Source organism: Lycorma delicatula, chromosome 7, assembly GCF_047948215.1.
Source record: "Lycorma delicatula isolate Av1 chromosome 7, ASM4794821v1, whole genome shotgun sequence".
Taxonomy (NCBI): Eukaryota; Metazoa; Arthropoda; class Insecta; order Hemiptera; family Fulgoridae; genus Lycorma; species Lycorma delicatula.
This window is the reverse complement of record NC_134461.1, coordinates 118228918-118256414: the sequence shown is the minus strand read 5'-3', so window position 1 is coordinate 118256414 and position 27497 is coordinate 118228918. Positions and strand designations below refer to the sequence as shown.

General features: G+C 28.2%; 2 protein-coding genes across 2 annotated transcripts in view; one reads left to right on the top strand and one right to left on the bottom strand.

Annotated features, from left to right (window-relative positions):
* LOC142328146 (uncharacterized) overlaps positions 1–27497 on the top strand; it is a 646852-nt gene that overhangs the window by 100800 nt on the left and 518555 nt on the right. The gene's annotated exons all lie outside the window — the stretch shown is intronic.
* Lsm11 (U6 snRNA-associated Sm-like protein LSm11) overlaps positions 1–27497 on the bottom strand; it is a 77396-nt gene that overhangs the window by 6660 nt on the left and 43239 nt on the right. The window contains exon 4 of the mRNA XM_075370679.1: positions 24690–24834. Coding sequence (XP_075226794.1) covers positions 24690–24834 — 145 coding nt within the window. The remainder of the gene's footprint in view (positions 1–24689; positions 24835–27497) is intronic.

The window sequence follows — 27497 nt, the reverse complement described above, 5'->3', positions numbered from 1 at the left end:
ATAATATAATATTTGATACTGCCTTCGAATGTCCAATCAACAACATTAAAACGACAAAATAAATAACTTTAAATAGAACAGTAAACCAAGCCGCCAAAACCGAATAGTCATAACGGGCCATCAACAAGATCAAATACATGGAGCCTTTTTAACCTCTTAACGTTCTCGCTGTTGTCCAGCAGATTCAAAGCGAAATGATTAATATACTTATCCAACCTGGAAACTAGACGTCCAACTTCTCGAACATACGGAATGCCTACGTAATCGTGGATTTCAGCATTCCTCGCGAACAACGGCGCGTGGGCTATGTTCCGTCGAAGATCTGAAAATTCACAAAAAAAATTTTTCGTCGTCCGGCGGGTAGGTAGGGACAGCGGGAATCGAGATATTCTATATGTATGCGTCACGTTAGATGATGACGTTATATGGTCTTCTGTAGGGAAGGCACCGTTAACAAAATCATAAAAATTCTAGATATCTCGTCTTAAACCTTAATACACAGGATCTGTGGGGGCAGTGTAAATCTTATAATTCTATATACGTGCATCAAATTACATCGTTTTGATATCGGTTCCACTTTCTTTTTTTTTTAAATTATTATCTTTAATAAAAAACACTATTTTCATATTTAAAATGGTGCACATATATATATATATATATTATATATATACACAAATGTATAATAAACATAAGTAAGTACATACAAAGATGAGTCCAAAAAACATTGATAAAATTCAAAACATAAAAATAAGGATAACATCAAAAAATAGTCCTATAAATCACGCGAAGAATAACTAATTAAACAAACAGTGAAAAAAATCAAAGAACCAACAAAAGTAAAGGGTAGCTGATTCATCTCAAATCTCGGACAGATCGAATACATGCAGTCGCTTTAGACTCCTAAGCCCTCGCTATTATCCAGTAGAAAATAATATTAAACAAATTTAGTGGACTAGTAATTATAAACGGTATTTATGTTTATGTATAAACACAGTACAATTAATAAAATAAAACTAACTGGTTCTTTTCAAAATGATCGATTTATCTCACTTGAAAAAAATAAATTCCTTAATGCATTATTCAAGTTTTTTTTTAAATCTATATTTAAATAAAATAAAAGTTATATCTATAAAAATATTCGACAAGTTATTTAAAATATTATGGATAACGATCCAAAAGGATTGAAAATTGAATATATAGTTGATTTTTTTAATTTTGTTTTAAGGTACGTTTACACTTTTATTTACATCATATCATATATACACTCGAATATATAATTACACATTATTTATAACTTTCTGTAGCAAACAACGATACCGATACCGCTTCTCTTTATCAATTCGTATCATTCCTAACTAGTTGATTTTCTGTAAGAGTAATACAGCTCTTATCATCGCTAAAAAAAAGAAAAGAAATATGAATGAAAATATGATAAATCTTTAAATAAATGCAGACGTGTCGTAACTTCCGGTATAGTTAATCAAAGAAAATAATAATTAGATTTAGATGAATAATTATTATTTTAAATAATAAAATTATAAAACTAATCCTAACAGAAAAAAAAACGTTGAAATTTTTTCTTTAAATGCCTAATTCATATATAACATCTAGTTCCTTTTACTTTCATGATGAAATGAAGAACTAGGGTTTTCTAATAAAGAGATAACAGGAATATTATCAAGCCATCCTGAAGGGATTACACTACATTAAAAAAAAATTAAATTAAAAAAAGGAAGGTTGTCTTGTCATTTTGATCCTAAGGGGTTACCCTTGATTAACCAGGGTCAGTACGGAAGGTCCTTATAGCGAGGTCACCGTCTGCCCTCTTAGAAAGCGCGACTTCACCTTCTGCTTGTTACTTTGACCCTGTAAAAAGACCTTTCGAAAAGGTATAATATTTCGTGATAGAGAAATCTGCACCTACTATTTGTATATATATATATATATATATATATATAAAATATTGTTAAATACCTTTAGGCATATCGTTTATGGTAGAACGATTTCGCTTATAAAAACTCACATATAAATCCCTAACTTTGTATGTATAATTTTTTTTTTAATTTTTCTGAAAAGGTCCACTTGTCACACATTGCGTGACTCCTTTATTTCATAAAACAGCATGAGTATAGGAATGTCGTTTTTAGTTCCAATCGAGTTATATATTTTTATCGTACTTATAATGCTTAATATGATAATTAATTAAAAGCCTTTCATTCATGGTAAGAACCTTGAAAATAATATAACCTTGTTGTTTTATAAGTTTAAAACATGGTTATTACAATTAGAAACTAATAATAAAGTGTACACAATAAACCTCACCTTAAGTTCAAATCTAATAATTAATTATCATTATTTATTGTGTACATTGATAATCTTTCAATAGAATGCAAGGTTAATAAGTTAAAAATTAATGTAGGATAATAATAATAAAATTTGTAGTAATAATAATAATTATTGCGGGGTTTTATTTTTTACATCTAATTAATGTTAAACCAGAAATAAATGTTCTCCTAAGATTTATTAATTTAAAGATAATAGTTTGTAATCGTTGACAAATGTAACTGCAGATCTCTTTTATTAAATCTACATTTCAGTAACGATATTAATTATAAGTAAAACAAAATAAAAAAAGCTGACAACAAAGTTATATTACTTACTTATTTTATACTTTTCTAGCATCGATTATATATTCCAATTAAATGAGAAAATAATGCATAAGAAAAGATAATAACACATAAAAAAAGTTAATTTTTAAGTTTTTAAAAGTTTTTTTTAGTTTTTAAAAGTTTTATTTTATTTTAATCGATAATGAAAAATTCGGTAAAAAATAGTAATAAATAAAAAGATAGTTTTTTCGATATTTGGGGAAGCGTACGTTTTTTTTAAATTTTTAGAAAATTTCTTCCAAATTTTTACCAACAAATTACCCCATATATTTTTTTAAGTCTCTACATGTACGTACGAACTTTGCCTTGTATTTTATACCAGTTCGCCTAAAACCGTTCGGTTGTTGTACTTGGCACACACGCGCGCGCTCAGACACACACACATCTTTTTTGCAGTAATTTACAATAATGTCTTATATTAAAAAATCATCGCATTTATGCAGCTGCATTCTAAATAGTGCTATCTGCACAATTGTGGTTTTTTATTTCCTGTAAGTAACAGAAGTGAAAAATAAAAGTAAATAATCAATTTCATTTGTTCATACGTTGTCTTTATGTAATGAATAAATGAGTACATGTTCTGGTTTTCGAAATTTAATAGTTGCTAAACGAAACCATTCTTTTTTTTGATTGAAATTATTTTAAGTTATTTTTAATTAAAAACAAATATATATTACTTGGATCAAATCTTATCTCGACCGAAAATACCTTATAAAATCCATAGACTGTTCTTTTGATTTAAAATTCAGATTAATTTTTTTTTAATTCTATACTTTCAAATATATTAATACAAATATGTTAAATTTTAAATTTGCAGCATTAACAAAATACTGTTTTAATAAAACAATAACGAAAGATAAAAATGTTGCTTTCAATAAACAAAGATACGCACAGTAGCAAAACTCTGCACGTCAAAGGCTGCCAGTTTTAATAGTTATACATTTTTAATTATGTAACAAACTTTTTTATAAAATAATTTTTTAAATGAAACTTTTCATTAACTCAATATAGATCTTTGTGTAAAATCGATCAAGGACTTTAGCATATATATATATATTACTAAAACAGTTCTATATTTTACATTTTAAACTGACGTAAAACTATAAATAAATTAAACAAACAACTTAACTGGATTTACCTCTTCAATAACTTGATTAAAAATTAAAATAATAACTTGTTTAAAATCTATTTAAAATTTAAACATATTTAAAAACAAAGAATTCATGAATATGCAACCAAAAGATTGTAGTGTGTGTGTGTGTGTGCGCGCGCGGGTGTGTGTGTGTAAGCATGTGAGCGCGCGCACGCATAAGTTTTATCAGGGTAATTTTAATTGTACGAACAACTTAAATACAAACCAACAATGAAAACCTTGAATGTCATATAATAACAATTATTAAGCTTTATTATTGTGCGTTGTATATATTCGTAATAGTCATTTTTAGAATTAATAATCTACAATTTTTTTTTTTTTTTTGTAATTTATATAATCTAAACTGTTAATAAATTATCAATGATAGATATATCATTCAATTACTGAAGGTTATTGGCTGTTCTGTCATTTAAACATAGTTGTTAATGTCTATTACGGAAGATTATATAAAAAATATAGTATAATATATATATTACTCTTCACAGAATGTTAATACATATATATTACAATAGTTCAATAATACCGTACAACTACATGTACTGTATCAATTCTCTATGAATATATTATATACCCGCGCATAAAAACATTGTCATCTTTTTTCCTTTTTTATAAAGAAGAGTTGAATGTATGTAAAAATAAACAGATGCATCTTGTGAAGGTAACTTCATAATGTATTCTCATACGTTCAATTTAATCTGGCTTACCTTCAGTTTGCAGTTGACATTAATATAAAAAAAGCAAAAAAACTATACATACTCACATAGAACTATGTAATATTACATTATCACGGAATCTGGGATAATTTTTTAATTTTAATAATTAATATTATTAAAAACAAATTCTAAGCGATATGCGAAATTTGAATTATCATAAATAAAAAAGACAAGAATAAGATTAGTTTTAACCGCAGTCGAGCGAGTTGTATTTGACCGCACCGTGTAAGAAACTAATTAAAAATCGGATAGTAAAAGTTAAACACCGTATTTTACATGTTTCCAAGAATTACAATTATTTTTATTTTTTAATACTTTATAAGAATGAAAATATAAACACACAGGTGATTCAAAATTGCATGGCAATCTCTCGGGAGATGATTTTATAGTCAAAAATAGGAAAAAGTTCAAATACCCGTAAACAGGGTCAGAAAACGCGGAGTTCCTGCTCACGAAGTATTTAACCCTGCTTTCTGCACCCTCTGTGAAATTAAACCGTACTAAAATTCCAGGGGTACAAATTGAGGGGTAAATTTAGTGTTCTATTATGGATTTGATCTAAAAAATCGAATAACTTAGATTAAAAAAAAATCACTTAGGTTTAAAAAAAAAATCAGATATGGACCTCACATGACTTGTACGATTATTAAATTACATATATGCACATGTTTTTAAAATGAAAAGTACATAAAATTATTTTCACTAATAACTTGTGATTTTTTTTCAGATTTTTTATTTTTATTGTTGTTATTGAATTATTTATTGTAAATTTTTTTTTACAATCAGAGGTTAATAATTATTAAGAAATCAATATTTAAATTTAAAAAAAAGTCAAAAAAAGGAATGAAGTCAGAGGGCCAAAATTTTATTTGGCTATAACTCTGGAACCAATGAAATTAAGTACCATTTATTATATCGTTGAAAAGCTCTTAATGAGGACTTACAGTTAAGAAAAAGTCTAAAATGCAAATGTTTTGGATTTTAGACTTTTTCTAACGAGTTATGAGTTTTGAGATACGTGCGTACGTACTTACCTTCAGATGTCACGCCGAAACTAGTCGAAATGGATTTAGGGATGGTTAAAATGGATATTTCCGTTGAAATTTGAGAACCGAAATTTTTCGCGATTACAATAATTCCTTTACTTCGTACAAGGAAGTAAAAAAGGGGTAAAACACGAATATGTTTTTTGAAAAAACACTTTTCGCAAAAGTGATAGATTTCAATCATAACAATTTACATACAAATGCTAAAAATTATCAAAATATATTTGAGAGATGTCCTTCTTAAAATATATTTTAAAAATCTGAACTTTCCTAAATGCGTATGTTCCTATAAAGGAGTTTTAACTTATAAACTAATTTTGATATTTTTTTTTTAAAACAATAAATCTGTCTAAAATATTAGAAACTGGTTAAATTCATTGGAAAAAACTTTAGCAAAGTCTTGTTAAGTTTTATATACTTTTGGATAAAATGAGGATCATTTACACGGTGAACGGTAAACCTCCACCTTCTCTAATAGCAAGTTAAAAAAAAAAAAACAACGGAGTCTTTCTACATCCATGAAACCTGCTTCTTCTAACTTAATCTACGATAATCGATAATATTTTTAGCTTTACCGAAGTTTTTTTAAAAATTTTAACGCTACATTTGGCTGGAAGGTAACGTAATTTCTTCATAGCCACTAGCTGTAGTCATGACAAACCACATGCAACCCTACCACTATTAGTCAGTTAAGTGCAATGTTGATTAATTGTGGCGCTCGCGCAGTAGTTTCTTAATACAGTGTAGAAACTAGTGTAAGACGCATTGTCTACGAGTAAGAAGATTAGGTTTATGCAGTAGGACAAGTATGTTTCAGGCAACTCCAAACATTTCTTCTCAAGTTATATTAAAGCGGACTGACTCACCTTAAAAGTTCCAAATTAATTGAAAAAGAAAATGGGTTCTTAAAATTGTCGTTTCGCGCGATTTTTCGTCGCCTGTATTCTTCATCAGAAATGACGACTACAAAACATAAATCTCAAAAACGATGGGAAGGCAGAAGGGAGCATATCTAGGTATGAACATATCTAGGTATCATAAGCTTTCATTTAAAAAAAGGAAAAAAGTGGTTGGGGCCGGAGGACTCTATCAAGGTTTTTACCAATTAGATAACATGTTAAAAATAAGAGAGGTGTTTTCAGATCCTTTTTAAATTTAGTTCTTTATATGTTACTGCAAAATTTTCATACAGATTTTTTTGAATTTTCACGAATATCTGGACATCGAAATATATTTGTATAAATTCAACAATCCAGTACCAATATTAATTAATAGTGATGATTAACAGATAAAAATTTATATGCAAGTCATCTATATAGATTGTGTTTCATAGCGTTTTATAGAACGTTTTCATAGCGTTCCTTTAGTAAAGCCACTGAAGGAACTACCGAAGGAATTTCCTTTAAAAAATAAAATATGATTCATAAAATTAATACGCTAGGTAGAAACTAAAAGCGCTTGAATAAACAAACGCATAGCCGGTACACTGGACGAATTGGCGGATCTGTTTTCTTTTCGTATTCTTTATTATTATTTTTTTTTTTTTTTAATACTTAACTGAGTTGTGTTATTCAAACAAATCACATAAATCAGAATGTTTGGTATATTTTTGTCAAAACTAGGTCATATAATGTAAACGTCTGTGTCTTAACCTATATTGTAAAAAACAACAGAAATTATATAACTTTTTATGTTTGAGTAAATATTAATAAAATTAGCAAAATATAAAATATATAACCTGACTACGAGAAAAAAGTTAATGGAAGAAAAAATGAGACAAAAAATCGATGATAATAATAATAATAATAATAATAGTATCGAAAAAACATCGATTTTTATTTTTAACAAATATATTTTAAAAAACCATATTTTTTTAATAATTCTTTATATCTCACAGAAAAAAGTTACTATGAATACAAATTAGATATATTTAACAGTATTTTAGTTACACTACCTTCCATCAAGAAGCAAATTCTTACACGTTTAGGAAAATGTAAACTCCCCGGAAAAACACTTGTTACACATATATTTTACTACATTTCTTCACCCAAGGATATAAACAATCAAACAAATTTCTTTAGCATTAAAAAAAAAAAATTTGGAATATTTCATAAGCTGTTACAGTTATACTGAAAAATTTATATAAAATGTTTTTTTACAGAAAATTCTTACACAATACATAGTTAGATTTATATATATATTAATAAATACTAAAAAATACTATTTTTCTGTCCTATTTTGAGCGCTTGCATAGTACATTACGCTATCATCAGACAAAAATTCAGTTCGCAATTTACAATCACGACAAAGACAGAAGATGTCTATTTACCAAAATAAATGTTAAATTTACAAATTAAAAACCTAAATTAAATTTTATTCTGATGAAACAGTGTATATGTTACCGTGAAAGACCGAAATTAAATTATGTCAATATTCTTCGGTGAATGTCGGCGCATACCAAATACATCGGTGAAAGACCGAAATATTTGCTTATTTGGAACTTCACCGGTATTTATCGACAAACACAGATAAGCTCTGGTGGGGGTCAAAACTATAACTATAACTAAAACTAAAAAAAAAAAAAATCAATTACCCAATACCAACCAATCTCTAAGGTAAATAAATTACGAGAAACCCTCGTAAAAAAAAGTAAGCTAAAATTTAAGCCAAACATAACTTACGCTCGCTAACCTAGTCTAATTAACGTTAAATAAACAAATTGTATATGTTATTCTTTAACATCGGAGGCGATTAATCAAATTCACCCCCATTTATAAAAAATTTAATCAAATTTTCAGCATTTTATAAATTGAAAGGGCCAATCAGGATTTACAAAATATGTTAACTGCATGGATAAACAAATAAATGGTCAGATGGTTTGCCCTTTGTTCATTTTTTTTATAAAAATATTTTTATTCAACTTTCACCATCAGTGCATGTTGACTGCGGTGAATTTGATTAATCGCCTCCAATATTGGAGAATAACATTTACGAGTATAATTTGTATATTTAACGTTAATTAGACGAGGTTAACAAGCGTAGGTCGTGTTTGGCTTTAGACTTACTTTTTTTTTACAAGGGTTTTTGGTATTGGTGATATTTTTTTTAATTTCTAGTTATAGTTTCGACCCCCACCAGAGCTTATCTGTGTTTTTTGATATATCGCCGAAAGTCCGACTATATAATAATATAATTAAATATTTCAATCTTTCACCGACGTATTTTGTATGTCTTGACATTCAACGGAGAATATCGACATTCTTTAATTACGGTCTTTCACTGTAATATATTACAAAAGTACTCACAGCAGTCACAAATGATAAACCAGTGAAATATTCAGAATATTAAATAAATATTAAATTGTTTTTTTTCTGCATATTACATTTATTTAAATTGTTTTTTTCCGCATATTATAATTATTTTATTAAAAAATATAACATTTAATATTGTTAAATTAATTAAAAATAATTACAGGTAGTAAAACAGAATTATATATATTTAAAAAATATATATAATAATTTATATGAGTCAACGTTTTAAAATTAAATCAAATTAAATCTAAAAAGTAAGGACCTATAAAAAATATGTATAAATCAATTTACTGGAAAAATTTTTCTATATAAAAAAGATTTTTCCTTGATATTGCAACATATGCTTGAAGCTTATACATAGGATATGGAAATGGAATTTTGTAGCGTGTGAAATATGCCATGCTTGACCGTGATTCGAACCTGGGACATCTGGATGAAATATCGAGACACTAACCTTTGAGAAAGACCGAATAAATTTACCTATCCTTTGATTAAAAGTTTGCCAAAGATACCCATAAGGAAATTAAATATCTCCCCTTTACACAATTGAGAGCAGAATTAAATCCATCGATATCATATACACAGAAATAATCGAGCTAAATTTCATCTAAATCGGGTCCCCTATTCACTTTAAATAACTCTATAGCAAGATCAGCATTACTTTCATTAATGTTAACAATTAGTAGCATCATACTATTACTACGTTATACGTACTAAAATACAAGTAATAATATTAGTGCGTATATATTAGGGTTAAGGACAGAGAAGCCCACATTTCTAAAAGTTAATTATTGTTAAAGATAAATGAACAACAAAACATAAGCTAATATACTTACTAATACAAATTAGAATAATACGCAAATTGTTTCAAGTGCATGACACACATTCAGTTTAAAACTAGCGAGCGTCTGGGCTCTTTAATCGTACGTACATAGTAAAATAGCTGAGATATTTTTATACGGTATTTAATAATACATAGTTTATAATATTAAATAAATTCTATATTACATTTTTATTAATGTAATTATTTCACTTGTAGAAAGAAAATTAATTTATTTCTTCATAGATAAAAATTCAGTATATATAAACATGTAAGTTTTAATTATGCCTAATTCATTATGGTTATAATTTTACTTCAAATTTTCATTAATTTTACTTTGAAATCAAATAAAATATTTCTTGATGAATCTTTTTAAACATCCTTACTTTTATGCAGATGTGGTCTTATTTTTGAATAATTATATTATCTGATAACAAAATTAAAAAAAATAATGCGAAATAACTGGTAAAACATAAATGGTAGCTTTTCTTTCATTAAACTAAATTTTATTGAACGAGAACTTTTTTTTATATATTTCAATAGAAATCTTGCTTAAACTTTTATTTTTTATTTTTTAAATTGTAGAATAAAGTATTAAAGTTTATAGAGTGATACATACCATTTTGATTCGGTCACTAAAAAGTGACGAGGGTCATATTGAATTAAATAAAATAAGGAGTCCTATAAAATTTAATTATTTTAATAATATATAGTCGTTTCCAATTATTTATTTATATTTAAAAAATATTTGTAAGATACTCTCAATTCCATGGATATTATCAACAACAAAAAATTTAGAAAAATGAGATTTCTTTATTTCCTGAAAATTTTGGCTTTTCAAAAAAAAATTTTAGCATATTGGTATCGAAAAATTTTATATTAAAACCTGACAGTGCTTTAAATACGATCTATATAAACCATGAAAATTTATTAAAAAATTGCTGAAATATTGATGTTAAATGATGACAAAGCAACCTTTACATGACACCGCATTGTTAACTCTTCCACTCGCTTGTAAACAAATTATTTCTCTCAAATTAATTAATTGAAATAACAGAAAGGTATTAACTTCAATTATAAAGTTTCCTGTGATTTTTTCCAAACAATAATTTTTTGTTTCATATAAAACTAAAAAAAAAGCAAAAAAAAAAACGGTGTTTTATAGTAAATTACCAAAATATTTTATTTTATAAAGATATAATTGTGGATAATTATACTAATTTAAATTCCAGTGTAACTACGTCAGTCATAACAAGGAAAAATATTTGTTGACATCAGTAATTCGATTAATCAGAAATCCGGTTAAATGATATTGTGATAAAAATTATTAACGTAAGAAGATTGTAAACAAATTCAAAAATTCTGTTAATATATCTTTTATTCATATAATCGTTTCACAATGCTATCACATTAGATACGAATAATCGACAATGATTATGACGTACTGAGTATTTCTTTTATTGTAAACCATTCTGTATAATAAAAGTTTTTAAACATTATACTTTAAGGGAAGATTGCTCCGCGGTTCGGTTAAACAGTTTCAAAATACCTCAAGCCGATGTCGAATGTTGTGAGTGGTGAGGTTGCTGCGTATTAGTTCTTTGTTTTCTTTTGTGTGTGAGGACGGATAATGGCTGTCTGTGGTGTTTTAAGTGAGTGTAAGAGCGTAGTACTCCCTTCCTGATGAAATACTACACAGCGGTACCAATGAGGATAGGAAGGGTAGCCAGGGGTGGAGGTTTAGTCGGTAGTGCGCAGGAATACATATGCATCTAATTACAACTTCCAGAACCGATTAGCGACCCCGACAAACGGATTCCTCCAACTCTACAAAAAAAATAATACCTCAAGTCAGTAAGGTAAGGTACCTGGACTTTTACCTTCATCGCCGTTTGATGTGGAAGAATCATGTTAGGGGGAAGGGAAGTCGCTTGAAATTAGGCTTAGAAGATGTACTGTGTAAGAGATCACAACTTTCTTATCCAACAAGGCTCTCCTCTACAAAGCTTTTTTGAAACCGATATGGACTTATGGGATTGAACTCTGGGGAACGGCCAGTAACATCAACGTGGAGGTCATTCAATGGTTTCGGAACAAACTTCTACGGAACATAACCCACGTGCCGTGGTTCACGAGGAATGCTAAAGTCAAACGATTACGTAGGCATTCCATATGTTCCGAGAGAAAGTTGGACGTCTAGTTCCCAGGTGTGTATCCAGGTTCGATAAGCACATTAATCATCTCTCTTTGAATCTGCGAGGACATAAGGAGGCTAAAAAGACTATGTGCTTGATCTTGTTGATGGCCCGTTATGACGATCCGGTTTGGCGGCTTGGTGCTCTTGACTGTTTCAAAATCACTGTTTCGTTTACTATTCTATTTAAGTTATTTGTATTATTTTTTTAAGGCTAATGTTGATTGGACATTCAAAGCCACTTTCAAATGTTATATTATTTATGTTATTGTATTACTAGAGGATTACCATTGGGTGGTCCTCTCTCAAGTGATGGTCAGACGTACGATTTATAGCTTCATTGTAGAAACTAATAGTAAGTAAATAAAGAAATTCAGCAAAAAAAATTACACTTTTTTGAGGTATTAAAGTACACTTTTTTATAGTTGAATTAACATTATCTTATGTAATTTAAAATCATATAGGCACTTTTTTCGTAGTATAGTTTCCAAAAATAATCATGTCTGTAAAATTGATGTTATGATAATTGGATATAAATTAATCAAACTGCAATGATGTGATTAGCAAAAGATTTTCACACCGAGAAAAAAAAAATTAAAATAAAACAACCAAGTGTCACTTTTTTATTTTTTTCGATATGAATGGGTTAAATTTATTTAAAATCTATTTATTTAAATTACATCGATGGTTTAACCAAAAAAATTACTTTAAAAATGTAAAAGTTTACTTTTATGTCAGGTTATTTTATCTAGTTCTTCGACTAATTAAAAATATCAAAACTTCAATTGTAATTTGGCTTTAGCTTTACAAAACGTTTTAGCAATACGAAATAATTTATATACAGTTCAAATAAAGTTTTCACAGTATTACGTAATTATTTACGATTATTTAATATTTTCAAGTAAAGATTTACAGGAATCGCAATATTATGTAAAAGTGAAACTAGACGTGTTTTTCTTTATTAATTATTAACTGGGTTGATGAAAGTTCTAAGAAAAAAACATTTATGACAAATCGGAGCCTGTGGCAAACATACTGAAATAACTAGGTTGGTAGGTCAAACATTAAAGAACCCAAGGTTATATTAGTAATAGAAGGAAGTATAGAAGGTAAAACCTATAAAGAGGAAAAAATATTAGAATAAGTATATAGCAATATGTTTGTTTTTATTATTACATAATTTTTAAACTATTAGTCTAGAATAGAAAGAAGCGGCAAAACACATCAAACCAGTTAATAGAATAATGGCTAAAAACAAAACAAATAACCGTATAATAAATAATGAATCATTTTTTCATTGTTTTTAATGTTAATGGTATAGTACATTTTTTAAAAATTTCTGCAGTAAATATTCAATAATAAATTACAAAGCCCTCTTTTATATTAAAAAAGTAAAAGCAAAGGCTATAACGTGACCTTGCTGTGAGTCAGAATACATTACTGAAACTGACAGCCATCTATCTCGGGCCAGAAATGATTATGGAAAATGAAGAGTGAAGTGGTTTCTTGTTGCCTTCACCATGCAAAGCCCCACCGAAATGCAGTGATAATTAGTTTTTCAAATTAAATATTCCCTACTTTCACCGCAGTGAAAGATTTTTAACGGTTATAATTACTCTCAAAGAAAGCGACTCAAGTTTAGGTATTCTTGTACATCAGCAGCCAGAAGAAAAATATTTTAAAACAAATTATATAAAAAGATGGAATAAAAATGAGTCTTTTTTTTAATCACAGTTATAACACTTATTTCATAGCTTGAAGCCTTTAATAAACATAAATGTCACTAATATCGAAACATTAACAGTAATAATAATAATAAACATAATATAATAAAAATAATAATTGCAAAGGGCAATCTCGGAATGCCGTCTAGAAGTGAATAACAGCTGGTGCAAGGTTATACTAGTGGGCCAAGGTCATTTATGTGTGTTCTGCCCACACACAAACACACATATGAATACTATATCCCGCCAGATTCTATCTGTCCCTTCCTTATATATTTGCCAACTAAAACCAGTCTGATATCTTACTTCCGTTTTTTTTCTTTTAATTATTAATTGCTTTTATTTTTATTAAATTATTAAATTATGATATCACGAAAAAAACACCAATTTATTATCTGTGTAAATATAAGAAAAAAAGTACAAAACAGATGGCTATCAATATATTGATATTCATTTTAATATTACTGTATATATTTTTTAACCAGAACTGTTATGTTATTTTAACAACTCTGGTCGGTTATTTCAGGACTGGTAAGCCTAATACTGGAAAAATTAAAAAAAAAAAAAAAATACTATTAATTAAATTAGATCTTGTTTCATTAAGATTATTAAACACCATAATGTTGTGTACCTTTGTATTGTGTAATCTTGGAATGTTATAGTTTTGTTTGATTATCTCAAAGTTAATTACTAAAATTCCCTAAACATTATCTCCAACAATTTAAAAATACAACTTTATTTGCTACAGAAAGTTTCTTACAAGGCTGAAATCATTTGTTTATTTTTACAAATAAATTTAAAAACGTCAAAATTTATTATATTTAATTACATAATATTGAATATATCATTGTATTGTAGGTATATCGTTTTTACCTACTACCAAATCATTTTGTTTTTAAAGAGTTCCCGGTTTATTAATTTTTATAACATTAAAAGTTATCGTAAAGTACATAAGAGGCAGTGTTACCAATATAAAATGCTACAATTCCATAATTTAAAGTAACTTTTCGGCTTTTAACTCTAAAGAAACTTTCTTAATTTTGCATTACCAGAAATATGTTTATTTTATATTACATTTTAATATAAAAAAGTTAATAATTATTATTTACATGAATTGTTGTTTTTTTTTAAGTATAATTAAAGAAAGAAGATTAACATGAATAAAAGTAGGCTAATAATTATTTTAAAATCACTTGTTTACTACAGAAAATAAAAACAACATAAGTTTTTTCTATATTTGTTAAACTTACCTACTTGTACAATTTTTTTTATATTCAGCTTTCTAAGACGGTATAGAAATATAATGCATTAATTATGTAACTATTAAAAGCTGGGAATATTATAAATTAAAAAAAAAAAACAAAAGCGTGATTCATTGGATATTAAGTAAGCCAAAACTAAATAGAATTTTATCAAGGAAAATACATGAAATTCTCTCCTTGTAAATAAAACTATTAAATTTCTGAAGGTCTTAATGAATCTACTATAATATAAAGTGTTGTATTAGAAATGTTGAAGGTAGGTACCTACCTTGAATATGTCCATTTGGCAGTAAAGGTTACACTTTGGCGAAAGGAAAAATATACAAGGTTTTGATCTTGAATTACTTAAAATCCTTGTATTAGAACACTGATGGACCTTCTACTGACATTAGTTACAAATATATATGGATATTTATTATATTAATTACAATGCCCATTACTCATTACAATAATTAATTTCTTAAAATATTAAGTAAAAAACATAAATAATTTTAATTATTTAATGTTTTATTATTGTATTATTTTAAAAAATGTTTAACTTTATGGCATTACTGGTTTTTTAAACCGAAAGTTCTGGGTTCCAATCTCGATCAGGCATGATATTTTTAAAACGCTATAATTTTCATTATACTTCCCTTTTAGGTTTGAGTCACGGTTGACATAAAAGTCTAATTTCAACTGCTTGAAAGTTATAATTCGCTTAATTTCAGAAAATTAGGTAAAAAATTTGTCAAGATATGCTTTTAATTTTAATTTTTTTTATTGATGTAGTAATTGTTTTATGTAGTAATTTATCGAAGTAAAATGGTATTTACCAGCTTATGGTAACTGTAAGAGGCAAATGTTCTTAACTACAATAAAAATAATATAAGATTAAAAACATATTCAAAAGGAGTTGAAAAAAAACATGAAAATATTTTGTATAAATATATGCTTAGTGTATAAAATTTCTGGCGCAGTAGCCGATTCTATAAAGTAACATTAAACTATTTAATTCTCCATTAAATTAAATAAATATTAAAAATGTAAAAAAACACTACTGCTAAAAAAAACATTGTTCTTTAATATAGGATAATTAAAGTGCGTGCGGGTGACAATTTTATATATAGTATTTTCATTTATTATAACTTTTTAAATATATTTATATAGCGTATCACACTACACTCCCGGTAACGTAAGGATTCCAACGCGGGGTCATACATCTAAATAGGTTCGGCCGTTGATCTGCGATAGTGGAACAAACATACATACACCCTAAATACAATACACCCTTTCGTGGGCAGTCTTGTAATAAATTATAAACCACAGTAAGTATAAACCACAGTGAGTATTTTTTTAAAGTAAATTAAGATATTTTAATTTTTCAAACGTCTAAATTTATTGTATTAAAAAGAACTGTTTTTAATTTTTACAAATTCATAAGATTTATTTTGTTGTTTGTTATTAATAAAAGTTTATGTTATCTTTTTTTTTTGTTTTCATAGACTTTATTAAATCAATTTTCTCTGAATAAAATTTTCTACATGTTATGTTAATAAAATTCACCATTTTCTAGTCATTTAACAGATTTATTGTACTTCAAACCTAAAATAGTGTTTTTCTTCACCGAATTATTCCGTTTTATGTTTGATATCATAAAAACTACAGGAAGTACAGTTCTGGGATCTGTTTTATTCGATTTTTCAGGTCAATAAACGTAAGAAACCAACAAGTTTACCCCTAATATACTGCGGTTAACTAAAATCCGCGCAAAATCTTTCGCTAGCCGTAAATCGATAACAAAACGTTTTCGGACAAATGTTTGTATGAACGTTATCCTTATTTCAAGCTCTAGAATCAATCTCCAGATTATTTCCCCTTTAATTTTAAATCACCTGCATATACATATATATAGACTCTGACATTCCCGGTAACATAAAGATTCCAACACGGGGTCATACATCTAAATTGGTGTCGCCAAAAAGTCGCTACGGCGGAACAAACAAATACATAAACACCCTAAATACATTAAACTCCTTTTTAGGAAGTCGTGTAAAAATTACTGTGAACAAAAAAATAAATACATCTCATTTTCCATATACACTTTTCATTTTCTTATCGGTAAACAATTTTAAACTGTAATCAGGTTAAATTTTATTCGGACTTAACATACATTTTATTTAGCCTGGACAGGGTTACAGAAGTGTTATATCAAGAGATACGGGTACAATCAGTTACTTTCACATGCATAAATAACGTGAATGTATTACATTAAAATAGAAATTAGTGTATAATATCATTAAATACATACTTCACTTTTGTTTGTTTGGTTTCAGGCAAAAAAAAAAATAAATAAATAAATAAAAATCAGCTTATGATAAATACATTAATTACGTAATAAATAATAATTTATCAGATTATTTCACATTTTCTAATATATTTATATTTTTATTTGATGTTTTAATAAAATGGAATTATGTTTTACTGGTGAATGGATTAAATGCGTTGCGTGGTCAAAGAGGAAGCGATGCGAGATATACAGGAAGGCCTTGAGGGGAAAGCAAACGCGAAGGATGTGTAGACCAGGTAGAAAAGGCGTTGAACAACAGCGGTGGCATACGGTAGAAACAACGACAACGGCGGCAGCAGCAACAGTAACAGCGGTGCAATGATGCAACAATTGCATCGCACTGCAACTGGAACCAAGTGCACTTTCCCCGATGCCGTTGCACTTCCCGGGTCGTTGACCGACCTTGTCTACGCAAGTAAAGAGCTCCCTCGATGTGATTATTTTGAATCGCATTTTCTTTCTGTGTTTATCCCATAATTATTGTAAAATAAAATGAAAACCTACATCACTGTGATTTAAACGCATAAGAATTGATCGCATACAATGACCGCGGTTCAGAACGTTATACAGTTTTCTAGTACGTGATGAGGAAATGCATTTTCTTTTAAGAGAAATCTAAATGATTTCTTTACAAGAAATCTTTATCTATGTCTTAAAAACCTTAAAGTGTTCCCGTTCTTTATGTCACTACATGTCACGAACGGAGTCTCCCACGATGCTGCTGGTTATTGCTTTTTTCCTCAGTACAATTTAGTTGGATACTGTCTTTTTTTTGTACACTATGTTTCCTCAATCCCTTATTTATCCTGCATCAACCTATTAAATGTGCTTATAAAATTAGATCGGTTGAGCTTACTTAATTCAATTCAATTCATTTGAACCAGGAATTTTTTACTTAAAAGTACTTTATATATTTTTTTGGATGTTTTAAATTTGATTCTGGAATATTCGGGTACATATTCGTGTGAAGTTACTTTTAGTAAAAGAAAGTGAATACTTTAAATATATCTTCATAAAAAAAGAAAAAAAATTATTTTCAATTCAAAATGAATAAGTCCAACTTTTCAGACATATTTACCCGAAAAGTATTTAGATTTAATTTAATATTTGACAAAAAAAAACAATTAAATAGTTTATTAAACTCAAAAATTCTTTTATTCTTTTGAACCTGTTTATCGGTGTTTTTTTTACTCAGAGTGGTATTTAAAAAGATCTTCGACAACCTATGCGAAATTAACTTTTTAACTTCCTTAAATAAATTGGAAAAAGTGTCTTTTAAACGTTAATACAAAAAATTAAAAAAAAAAAGAAGAAGAATAACGTAGAGAATGAGAAGAATTTCATATAAACAATGAACTGATGGTAAAAATAAATAAAAATCATAACGCTAAATAATAAAAATTAAATCGTAATAACACATTTGTTTCAATGAAATTCATTTCCTTATAATTCATAAGAACGAATAAAATATACAATATATTTTAAACTATGCTCGGTCATTTGCCGATTTAAACATCGAAGCGAAGATTTGACATGATTGTTTACCAATTCAAACATCGGATGTACTAAAGCAAATATGTATCTGTCGTGGGACAACTCTCGCATATCTAACTGTAGTATTTTTTTATAAAATTGACCAACCAAACTGCAGGTATATTTAAGCAAATATCGTGTGACAATAATTTTTCAGTAAATTATGTAATTATTAAGAATTTTAAAAATATATTTAAATTTTACGAAATATATTATTACATTAATTCACGCGTGAAAATATTCTTAGTGTTTATCTTCTTCAATAGTAAATCAAATAAAAGTTATATTTAACAATAAAATAAGATAAATGTATTCTTAAATAAATTGCATATTAATGTATATGTGTAACATTGCAGTATATTTATAAATAAATTTAAAAACATTTCGTTTCACATTCCAGAGTTAAAAAACGGAAACTAATATTGTTCAAAGACAAAGAAATTAAAATATCGCATCGTATTTGCTTTCTTTTTTTACTTCTTTGCTGCTCTTCTTAAGAACAGTAAATCAAATTAAAAACAATAAATTATAAAGACTAACATCATGCTTTGAGCTTGCGTATGCTGTTCGCTCGCTTGTTAGTTTTATATAATTTTAAGGCCTTCCTATCAAGGTCTAACAAACTACGTTATACATTATACGTAAAAGTTGGTATAAATTATATATATTCACACGAATTTATTATTTACGTATATAAAATATATCAAAATCTTATTTCGTCCTTTATAATCAGTTAAAATAAATTTTCAAAAAATCTTTAAACTGATTTTGTGTGTGTGTGTGTGCGCGCGCGCACGCGCACGCGCACGCTTCTCTATGTGCGTACTGTTCACGTATATAAAACATACCAACATTTTATTTCGTCCTTTATAATCTGTTAAAATAAATTTTAAAAGAATCTTTAAACTTATACTGTGTGTATGTATGTGGGCGCCCGCGCACACACTCACTGTAATATGTATATTGTTGTATTTACAATCTTAAATATAATTACAGTATGTAGAATGATATTGAGTAAAAAGTAAACTATCATTCTATCCCGAACTTAATAATTTATAAATTTATTCTGTACTCTATTAGAACAGACTCGTTCTGAAATTTCAGATCGCAAAAAATCTGTTTTCTATTTCCCAATTATCATCTTTACTAAAACATTCAGCTTATATATTCTTTAAGAGAAAAAAAGTCACCCTTTCTTACATTATAGTAAAATTTTATCGGTAGCGATTTGAACTGTATTCTATGTTTTCAGTAAGGTGTGTGGAACGAGTATGGTGGTTGATATGACCCTATAATATTGATTCCCGCTAAATCTTCTCATCCTCACAAAACAAAATGCAGTTAGTGTAGTCGTTATATTTGGATAATACTATCATCGCTTAATAAATTATTAATAAAATAGCTTTAATATTGATACAGAAGATTATAATAATAATATGTCAGTAAAATGGACTGGATTAACTCATTAATTATAAAATTTCATTAAAAAAAAAATTAATTTTTTCTCTTAGAAAGATTGTACAATATACATATGTACCTTCTTATTTTAACAAAATTGGCTTTAATAATTTTTTTTTTTAACAATTTAATATCTAAAATCTATTCCGGATGATTCAAAAAGGACTTCGAAAATTTTAAAACGTATAAAAATCGATTGAAATAACTTACAGATTCGGTTGAAGTATTTTTTCATAGAAAAATACATCAAGTTTGTCATACAAGCTTCCATATGTAATTCAATATACATCCTACCTGAAGTCGATTTCATTCCAAACTGTAGCCAGCAAGTCGGGTGTTATCTCTGCAGCTGAAGCGTTAATTCGAAGTCTTAGTTCAATAAGATCAGCAGGCAAAGGTAGTACACGTAAACCCGATCTTTAATGAAACCCCACAAGAAAAAATCTAGCGGGATCAAATATGAGGAGCGAGGCGGCCGTGCAATTGGACCTTCACGACTGATTCCGACCTGGGAATCGAGTACCAAGTAAATCTTGGACTTCTAGTGAGGTAATGCCCCGTCTCGATAGTAATGGCATCCATCTTGGTCATCATCGTCTACCTGAGGAATCAAAAATTTTGAAGCATGTCCAGATAAACATATCATTTACGATTGCCTCCTGTATGAAGAACGAGCCGTACAATCTTTGTTTGCGTAGGACACAAAAGGCATTGACCTTATGGCTATCACGAATGTGCTGCAAAGTTTCATAACGGTTTTCGCTATCCTATATGTGAAAACCAAAACACACAGCTAGCCCGTTCCACACCAGTAAATGTATCAATTTTTAGCAGCACTGGTGACAGCGCTGGTGGCCAAATTCGGTACTAAGGAACAACGTGAGTCAAAACTTGATATGTTTTGCTATAAAATGAGATCGCAACCGAATCTGTAAGTTATTTAAATAGATTTTTATGTGCTAGTCCTTTTTGAATCACCCGGTATATATTAAGTATCTATAACTTGGACAGAAATCTCGGCAAAAATTAACCCCTCTGCATGTGCAGTTTATTGACTGACGCCGAGTAACAGTTGATGATAATTACCTCTTACTATAGTGTGTGAAAAAACCATGTCTGAACGGGATTCGAACTCAAAGCCTCCAGATAAACGATAGAAACTGCAACACCATTCCACTACGGAGATCGGGGATAAAATTTAAAACGGATAATATTCATATTAAAAAGTAATATGAAATATTATTTATATATATAATAATTAATTTTAAAAGTGTTTAGGAAAACATTACTGATACAGTCAACACGAATATACACAAGTTTAAAATTATATTCTTTGTTCATAAGCGTTCTTAATAATAAACTGTCAAGTCGTTTTACTTTAAAAGTTTAATTTTAATTTTCGTGTTCTTACGTTTAACGAACTAAAAATACGGAAATCATGATTCCGTATTTAAATACGGAATAAATATGAAGTAAAATTTATGCTATAAATAAAATGAACTTTGAAATGAACAAGTTAACTGAAAAATTTGATAATCGATTTTCTATTATATTTAATTTTAAAATTACTAATTATGTAATATTAGTATTTATTGATTTTAATTTTTTTTTTTCAGGTAAGCTGACAAATCCATTATCAAATATTTAATCTAATGGAATTCATGTAAGTAAAAATAATAATTATTACTAACTACAGTAAATATTGGTTTATCAATTTTTTTTTCATTACCGGACGAAAAAACATGATAAAAAATTTCAAATTTAATTTTCATAAAGATAAAAAAATTAAAATAAAAAACCACTGGTTTGGCTTGCTACTATTTCTTTAACTATATATTATATGAGTACAAACTAGATATTTCAATTTCTTATTTTTTTCAAAGAAGAAATTCACATACAGATTTATTTAAAACTGTTAATATTATCTTATATGGGGGTATATATAAAAATGAATGTTTGTTTGTCTGTCCCGTATGCGTTCCTATTCCATTCATCTGATTGCGGTGAAACTTTGGTGAGTTGTTGTGCGCACACCGCGAAGGTTTCTGAATTAGTTTGGACCCGCTAGGTGGCACTGGGGTCGATATATTTCGAAAAATTGTATTTGTGGTCCGATTTGGCTTATATTCAGAATATATATTAGTTACGGGAAAGAAATATTTTTGCAAAAAATGGACCCACTAGATGGCGCCGGGGTTGAGATGTTTCGAAAAATTATATTTATGGACCGATTTGGCTCATAATCAGATTAGTTACGTGAAAAGAAAAAATTGTGCAAAAACTATATCAGCTAGGTGGCGCCGGTGTAAAGATATTTGTGAAACGAAGAAATATTCAAACAGACTTTCTTCTTCTATATATGAAGGCAATGTTCGATTGTGCGTCCGCTAAAACACTACTGGATCTATTTATAGGCGTGAAAAAGGGAAAAAGAAAGAGGAAAAAGGGGAAAAGGGAAGATTAAAAAAGGGAAATATGGGAAAGAGGGAAAAGGAAAATAGGGGGAAATAAAAAAAGGGAAATAGGGAAAAGGGAAAAAGGATAATAGAGAAAAAGGAAAATATTGGAAAAGGGGAAAAGGCAAAAAGGTAAAAGGGGAAAGGGAATACCTTTTTACCTATTTACCTTCTTTTCTTTTTTCTCTGAAAGGGGGAAAAGGGATATAGGAAACAAAGAAAAGAAAGAAAATAAGAAAAAGGTAAAAAGGATAATAGAGAAAAAAGGGGGGAAAGGGGGAAAAGAACAAAGGGAATATTGGAAAAGGGGAAAAGGCAAAAAGGTAAATAGGGAAAAGGGAAATAGCATTTTTATCTATTTACCTTCTTTTCTTTCTTCTCTGAAATGGGTAAAAGGGATATAGTGAAAAAGGAAAAGAAAGGAAATAAGAAAAAGGGAAAAGAGGATAAGGGAAAAAGGAAAAAAGGGAGAAAGGAAAAAAGGGAAATACGGAAAAGGAGAAAAAGGAAATAGGAAAAAAGGGAAAAGGTGAAAGTTTAAATTTTGTGAAGTTCCGTAATGTTCAGTTTTTTAATGTTTTATCAAACTTTCAATTGTGTTCATTTACTCTCTCTCTCAATCTCTCTCTCTCTCTCTCTCTATATATATATAGCAACAGCGAAACATTGCCGGGTCTGCTAGTACATCTATAAATAATTTATAAAATAATAATATAATTGTTTTCACTACCCCAACATAAATTATAGCTTGATAATCTATGAATACCACTAAATTTATGTACTATGTAACATTATACTGGATATTTATTAATGATTAATATTTTATATATTAATATGATTTCATACATGAAATACCTTTTACATAATTTTTAATATAAAATATTAATGTAATAAATTAAATAACAATCTATTACAGGGGTTCGAATCCAGGACCAAATATTTGAAGAAGTTAGATTTCATTGAATATGATATTTAGGAAATTTTTGCTAGAAAAATAAATTAAAAGAAAAAAGTTTAATATTTTTAAAAGTGTTTGATGCTGAGAATTTTTTTGCTTGATGAAATTAACTACAAAAACTCGAAGCTTGTGAGTAGGAAAATGAAATTTAATTTTTGTAGCGCATTAAAAATGCCATACCTGACCGATCGGTTCGGTCAATACTTAAATATAAAACCAAAAACAGTGAGTCAAACGTATGCACTTTTGGTCTACATGAAGTAGTTGAATCCTAAAACGTAAAAATTTGCAACAAAAAACCCGACCCCTATTTTTGACATAATGACCATAGTTTCACTTTTAATTCTAGCCATATTCGCCGGGAAATTAAAAGATTCTTCAAATTTGGTTCAAATATATTTACATTTGGAGTATTGATCATATTAATTTTTTCGTTAAGAGGTGAAACAACTAAGTTTGATTTTATTCAGATGCATTTTAGAGGAAACTTTATTAAAAAAAATTTGTGATCTACAATGCGTATATAAATAACCCAAAAAATTCAAACCCCCCCCCCCCCCTCTTGAAACTTAAATTCATTTGCTTTATTCCTTTCGGTTTAAATATTTGTAAAAACATTTTGAAAGCTTATACTTCATATATAAAATTATCAAGAAAAGTCTAAAAAAATTGAAATTAAATATCCCTTATCTAATATGTAGAAAGATTTTTTGAAAATCTTCTTTTTCTTATTTTAGCTGAACGGGGTGTTAGATTTAAAAACGTTTCTTAAAATTTATTTCCAAATTCTAAAAAATTTATATCCTGTTTTTTTGTGTCTAACTCTTAATTTTTATTAAAGGCGGAAAGAAATGCAACTAACTTTGCCAGTTTTTTTTTTATATTTGTTATTAAAAATTAAAATGATATATTATAATTTTATAATGTAAATTAAAAAATTTTTATAAAATTATTAATTAGTAAAATTTTAAATGATTAAATTAAAAATAAATTAATAACTATAAGAAGAAAGAAACTTTTCTTTGTAATAAAATATTTGAAAAAAATTTTTTTCCTACTATACCATATTCTGAAGTATTACATCTGTTACTCTTTTTTCTACTCCAAACTTCCCGAACATCAGATACTGCTAAATTCCAATGTTTGTCAAAAGCTTCAACGAAACCCTCACAAAATCCTCTAATTTGATGAGCTCTTCTTGTAATAATCTGTTGTTAAAAAAAAGAATAGTAATAATGATGTATTAATAATAATTAATATAATTTTTTTTATAATCTTCTTTGTTAAGATTCAGCTGCTTGTATAGCAGCTGATAGCTTTGACGTAGACCAAATCTTTAAACCGATCATTTGCACGACAGACATCAATTAAATTTTAGAGGCAATATACAAAGAATACTAAATTTTTATTTTTATTTTATGTACTTATTTAAGTATTAATTTGAAACTAAATTGTAATTAATCAAAATATTAAAAATTGCCGTAATAAGAAATAAACAACACTCTGTAATATAATTAGTAACAAACACCATCAAAGTAACATACCAAGCGAACAAAAAAAAAATTCTCGTCAAGTTTTAACTTGACGTGAATATAGAAACAAAAATAGACTTAAAACAATTATTACCATAACCATAGTACTGGTGGTCAATAAATAATAATATTTATTGCTTACTGAAATGTAAAAGCAAACATACTTTGCATCTATATATTTGTCAATCCCTACAGATCATGGATTCCTCTATAAAATGATTATTTTATCAACGATAAAATATTATTTAAAATGTTATTTTAGCAACGAATGATCCAACATTTATTTGTTGCAATTAATGTGTTTTATATTGGAAGAAGTGACAGCAGTTCATGAATATTAGTTTCTTCTCTTCCCGAGTGCGCTATTTGTGTATCGTTCCAAGATGGCTGACAAAGGAAGACCGACTGTTGAACAGCGCGTAAAAACTGTGTTTTTTAATGAAAAGAAAAGTGCGGTGCTTACACAAAGACGGTTTCATGCACATTTTCAAACTCGGTGGTCGCCCTCATTTCAAAACAATACGTAGACTACAAAAAATTTAATAGTGATGGTTCAGTCTTTGAGAATAGGCGAGAACGGCCTGCCGATGTTCGTCCTCCACAGAATGTCGAATGACGAAGCTGTCAGAGCAGCGTTATTGAGCAGCCCGGGCAAATCAACAAGAAAAGCACCAGCACAACTTGAGATTTCTAGCCGATGTGTGCAGCGAATTTTAAAAACGATTTGCTTTTGTATCCGTACAAAATAACTGTTGTCTAAATTAACTGTTGACAACAAACATCAAGAATGGTATTCGCTGAATGGGCTGTGAACCAAGACGTATTGTTGAACAATGTTTGATTTTCAGATGTTTCACCTAAATTTTTTATTTTATGTAATTTTCCGTCGAAGCCGGAAAATTTATGCAACTCGAACGGTTCGCTCACCACCACATACAACTTGGAGGAAAATTAAGTGAAACGTTGAAGTATGTTAAGCGAAGAATATTTTCAAATACGGCACCAATGATGTCGTATACTCAACCTCCTTGACCAAATGTTACCAAATTTAAATAGCATCAATTAATCTATATTTGTAGTTCATCGTACAAACATTTAATAAAAATGGCTTATCTCGGTCTAAAAATATCAAGGAAAACACTACCCGAAGGAAAGATTTGGCTAATTATCCCCCATCGCAGAATAAAATTTCCCAAGTACGTAACCAAAGTGAGATATAAATCTAATGGAATCATATAATTAGTACAACAATTTGACCTTTTAGAGCTCTGAAACGAGAAAAAAAAATTAAAAAAGGGCGTTTTTACTTGTATTCCTTGATGAAGATTTGAATAACCAGAAATAATTACAACTACCTAAATATTAAATTATGTGGAAATATTTATCTACTCTGAGTAAACTTCTGGGACACGGATCTCATAAGGTCCGTATATCCTTACGCCCTACACCGATTGAAATTAAAATTTAAACGGCATCAATTCCCCATATACAGAAATAAAAGAAACCTAATTTCATCCGATTCGATCAAAACAGATCTGTAATATCAAGAAAAGAACATGCTTATAAATATAACCCGTCCGGAACTTTTTTTTTAGAAGGGTTATGAAATGTCAAAATCTACAAAAACACCGAAATGCAAAATTTGATTCGAAAAACATATTTTATCTTCTGGAAAGATAAAAAATATATATCCAGAAAAGTAATAAATAATTATAATAAAATAAACATTGTTTGTAATAATCATTTTCTTTTATTATTTACAAATGATTTTTCTTTTTTTTATTTTACTTTTGTAACAAGAATAATATAGTTTTGAGTTTATATTTTCTACAAGAGAATAAATAGGAAAATACGGTAAAGAAAGTTTTTTACAGTAGGAAGGTTGACCTTGAACATTTATATTAATGTTATTTATTTTCAGTAATGGGAGTTACCATTTACAAATAGTATAAATTCATACATAAATAGCATTATGCATTTTCCTTCGTATTAATATTCATCTGATTTTAAACTGTCCCAAATATAATTAAAAAAAAAAACAAACTTCTTCTCCATACATCAAACTGAAATGTAAAGGTTAATCAAGCTAAGTCGAACCATGTAACAACGCAATGAAGAGAAGAGACTGCCCACGGGTCCACACTGACGGTAATTTAATCTCCTATACAAAAAGTACCTGGATCTTCACCTGGTTCGTCATTTGACGTTGAATATTCATGTGAGGGATAAGAGAAAACAATTTAACATGAAGTTTAAGGAAATTTAGTGGTTGCTGGGCATAGATCTTAGTTATCGTCTAATAAGCTACTTTTATACTCGGCAATTATTAAACCAATTTG